The following is a 4,551-nucleotide window of genomic DNA, read 5'->3' as shown; positions in this document are numbered from 1 at the left end:
TAAAAGCTCAAAGTTTGAGCTTTACTGTAAAGGTAAAGTAGTTTATTTAACTTCAAAAACTCAACTAAATAAATAACCAAACAACCAAAAAAAACTAAAAAAATATGGAATGAAATAAATATTTATGACCATTAGATAAACTGCACCAAATGAGGACGATGAAATTTTTTTCGGATACAAAATTACAATTACCCTAATTAATTTGTGATAATAATCGTCAATTTCCCATTTCAAGATAAACTTTCCGTCACCTCAATAATTAAAATTAAAAAAGAAAAAAAAATCCAATTCCAACGGTTTTGCCTCCAGCGGGACTAGAGAGTAGGGCCCCCCCACGCCAACTCTACGCCAGCCCCGCGCTTCTAGAAAACTTATTTATTTATATGCAAAATCTGGACACCTTAATTAACTTGCAAATCCTAATTAATCATTGATCATGAGGAAGAAAGAGAAGCATCAAAGCCAAGACCAAAACCAAAACTCAGCATCATCACCGCCCTGGCAAGACCTAAACCCTTATCTACTATCAATGATATTTGCACGTTTGAGTCTCCAAGACCAGTTATCTGGCCCTGCTTACGTGTGCCGTGCATGGCTCTCAGCAACCCTCTTCGCTCTCTTCCCCAACTCCATACTCGACCTTAGCTTGATCGACAAGCTAAGGGGTAGACGCCAGCGTTTGAGATTCACCCTTCTTCTCAAACAAGCTCTTGATACCTACGATGGTTGGGTTGCTATCTATTTTCCAAGTAAATTTGTCTTCGGATACTTTGCTACCGCTTACATTGCCGAGAAAACTCCTAATGTTGCATCCCTTTTCTTGTCTTCTGATCTCGTTGCTGGCTCTATGGCCTTGCCGTTATGCGTGTCGTTCATGTATTGGAAGAAGCTTAGGGTTTTTCATTCGCGGGTGATTAATCCTGAAGAGGGTTTTGCTGTTTTGACTCAACTGGCTGATTTCTGTGGGAATCTTGTGGAGCTTGGTGTTCACGGGAGAATTACAGAGAGGCAAGTTGTCTGTATTGTTGAAGGCTTTCCTAGACTTCGAGTGTTGGATTTATCGGAGTCTTGTTTGTATAGCACAACTTTGGGGATTCTCTTGGAAAGGGGATCCAAGTACCTGAAACAGCTTAATATATTGCACTGCATGATTCTGGACGATGAGGATGGGAAAGACATAAGAGATGGACATTACTGTTTAGTAAGAAAGTGGAGGAGAGAAATGCTTGGCAAAGCTTCTACTAATCTTAAGAATCTCAAGATGTTTATGCATTGCTTGGAAATGGATATAATATCTTGTGCTAAATGCAGAGATGTTAAGTCGAAATATAATAAGAACTTAGCAAAATAGAGCATTTGATGATGACAGGTCATTGTTGTTCTCTTCTCACTGATATACTGTACATACATATGGATGAATATGATGAACTAATAGTATTAGGTATGTAATCAGCAGAAGACAGCTTAATTTAAAGAATACAAAAGCAAAATTGTCAGAAAGAAAAAAAATTTCTATTCTATAGAAACCAAAATACAACAAAAACTACTAAAACAATGCAAACAAGGAAAGAGCATTGAGCATTGAGCATTGAGAAACAGGTGTCAATTGCAGCAGCAACTTCTTTCAACTCCATCCCATAAATAAGCCTCATTGAAGGTTATTATGTGTCACAGCCAAATCCAAGTGCAAGGGGGCCACATCTTGATTCATGACATGTGAAACTCTTGAATTTATATGACTGAAATAGGAGGAAATATGATCAGTACACTCCATCATTAGCCTTCATTTAAGCATTGCAGCAACCCACTTTCTTAACAGCCGAGACATCATCCTTGCCTCCAACATTAATCGTTTGTCCCTTGGGCAAGGCTGCAGGATCACCCCCTATATCAAGTGCTTTTCGGCTAACAACATGATAGATTTGCGTTAGCACTTCTGTGAATGCATTTTCAACATTCATAGACTCCAGAGCTGATGTCTCCATAAAGAATGTGTTTTCCCTTTCTGCAAAGGCTTTAGCATCTTCTGTAGAAACAGCACGCAAGTGACGCAAGTCAGCTTTGTTACCCACAAGCATAATGACGATATTGGAGTCTGTGTGACCCCGCAATTCTTTCAACCATCTCTCAACATTCTCAAATGTGACATGTCGCGTAACATCATAGACAAGCAATGCGCCAACAGCTCCTCGGTAATATGCACTTGTAATTGCTCGATATCTTTAGGAAAGAATATAAATAAGTAACCATAATCTCAAGCTACTCAAATAACTAATACAAAAACATATAAATATTTAAAGAGAAGAATTTCTTGAAGTTCATCACCAAACTAGTTCATCTAAATATTAAAAAAAAAAAAAAATTCTAAGTTTGGGCCCTTATCTTTTATTTTTTATTTTTTTAACCCCTTCTTTTCTACACCAACAACAAAGTATGCCTGCTTAGAGCATCACCAAAAGGCTCTTCAAATAAGATTTTATTACTTATTTGAAGAGCCACATCAATATTTAAAGCTCCAAAAGATACTTCAATTAAGATTTTTCAAATAAGAATTAATTCTCTCTCTTCAAATTTGGAGAGTTAATTTCTCCCTCTTCAATTTATATTTTATTATTTTTTATTGAAGAAAGAGAGAGGAGTGCTTTAATTGCTATTGACTTTTCCTTTAAAAAACTAATTATATGATTAAAATAATATTAACTTTTTTCTATTTGAAGAGTCTTTTGGAGAATATCATATTTTTTCACCTTTTTATTTGCCACATAGGTAAGCAAATAGGTATTTGAAGAGTAAAATTTATATAGGCTTTTGGAGATGCTCTTAATACATCTAAACTTCACAGCATCTACAATTTATATAGCAGAAAGGAGTAACAAAAGAAATATTACAATGGATTCTTCTACGAGTAACAAAAGAAATATTACAATGGATTCTTCTACAACTGATTGCGAACATCAATAAAAGAAATTGGACAGATTCTTTTTATTCTCTCTACAGTTAATGACGCTCAACTACTGCTACCAGATAAGTCTGAGCTTCAGAGAAATACACAGCTAAAACTTCTATGGCCATAAATATGGTTATAATAATTAAACCTTAGGTCACCATATCAAAAAGAATATTTGAAACATATCACAAAGCTTGACATAAAAAAGTAAACTAGGAAGTTCAAAACCTCGAATCCTTTCCGCAATAAAATAAACAAAAATAGACAACAGCCACAAACACCTATTCGAACTCTCATTTCTTACCTTATAATCTTTGATCTGTGAACAGCCACTTTACCTCTCTAAGCAGTTTTGCAGGGGTCAAGGACCTCAAGAAAGCTTGAAATGGTTTACTTGCCCCTTAAAGAATAACAATAAGAAATAAGTGTGTCCACTAAGACTACAGCAACCTTAGGGCAACACCAACAGAACTACCCTACCAAATACTCATTTCAACAAGTAATGCTATATCAACAAAAAGCCATATTTACTAATCAAATAATTCTCAATCACCAATCAAACTGGCCTCATTCATTCAAAATTTATTACTTCAATTCTTTCCTCCAAATCTCAAAAAATGACAAAGCTATCGAACCCCAGATCTAAATCCCCTGTCCTTTATTTTTCTCAGCAAATGAACAAAAAATGTAAAAATACCCAAATCTAGAATTCAACATCCCATAAGCTATTTTTTTTTAAATGAACATTTTATAATTTTCTTGCAATTTACAAAATGTATATAGCAATGAATGTGATCATTGACTCATTGTATGAATTCCAAACCCAAATAAAATTAAACAAGCAAGCTTAATCAACAATAACCAAAATCAATCACTTAAACTGCAACGAAAAATGCCCACATTTTCCCAGCAGCCCCATCACTAACGACATTTTCCCATCAACCAAACAAAATTTATTTTCCCAAAGCCAAAAAACCTAGAAACAAAATCAATAAAACGACAATAAACCCAAGTGAGAAAATTACTAAAAAAATTACCTTTCTTGGCCAGCAGTGTCCCAAATCTGAGCCTTGACGATTTTATCTTCGACCCGAATGCTCCGGGTGGCGAATTCGACTCCGATTGTTGACTTGGATTCTAAACTGAACTCATTACGGGTGAATCTCGACAGCAAATTGGACTTGCCCACACCCGAATCGCCAATCAAAACAACTTTGTATAGATAATCGTAGTCCTCGTCTGCTCTGTAAGCCGCCATTTAAATTATTCGGGTCGGGTCAATGGCAAATGGATTAGGAAATGGTGAAATGAAACAGTGACATGTGAAAGTGAGATTTGTTCAAATGAGAAAGAGAACTGAAGAAGAAACGTGGAGGCTGAGGCTGGACTCTGGGCCGGAGCAATAAGTTCGTATAATTGTATGAATTCGGGTTCGGGTCTGTCAGTTTATTTGGTTCAATGTTAATTCTAGCCCAAGCTTTTGGTGGGCTTGTTGTGAACGATTCTTTGGTGCAAGAGTAATGGGCTTTTGTAATATATTTTTTATTTTTACTTTTTACGTATGATAGGGATAGGGACCATTTGGCTTGATATATGTATGAGTA

The 4,551-nt window shown here is 35.8% G+C and overlaps 2 protein-coding genes across 2 annotated transcripts; one reads left to right on the top strand and one right to left on the bottom strand.

Annotated features, from left to right (window-relative positions):
- The first annotated feature begins 436 nt into the window (after window positions 1-436).
- On the top strand, window positions 437-1,351 carry LOC107175185 (uncharacterized). Its single transcript, XM_015526548.1, has one exon. It carries the CDS (start codon window positions 437-439, stop codon window positions 1,349-1,351), a length of 915 nt encoding a protein of 304 aa, XP_015382034.1.
- On the bottom strand, window positions 1,330-4,326 carry LOC102621472 (ras-related protein RABA1f). Its single transcript, XM_006495028.4, has 2 exons — window positions 3,985-4,326; window positions 1,330-2,220 (listed from the first exon to the last, which is right to left on the bottom strand). The coding sequence occupies exons 1-2, from the start codon at window positions 4,203-4,205 to the stop codon at window positions 1,788-1,790; spliced, it is 654 nt and encodes a 217-aa protein (XP_006495091.1). The 5' UTR covers window positions 4,206-4,326; the 3' UTR covers window positions 1,330-1,787.
- Window positions 4,327-4,551: the final 225 nt, after the last annotated feature.

Source organism: Citrus sinensis, chromosome 1 (genome assembly GCF_022201045.2).
Source record: "Citrus sinensis cultivar Valencia sweet orange chromosome 1, DVS_A1.0, whole genome shotgun sequence".
In the NCBI taxonomy this organism is placed as follows: Eukaryota; Viridiplantae; Streptophyta; class Magnoliopsida; order Sapindales; family Rutaceae; genus Citrus; species Citrus sinensis.
Note: the sequence above shows the minus strand (reverse complement) of the source record. Positions and strands in the feature narration are given on the sequence as shown.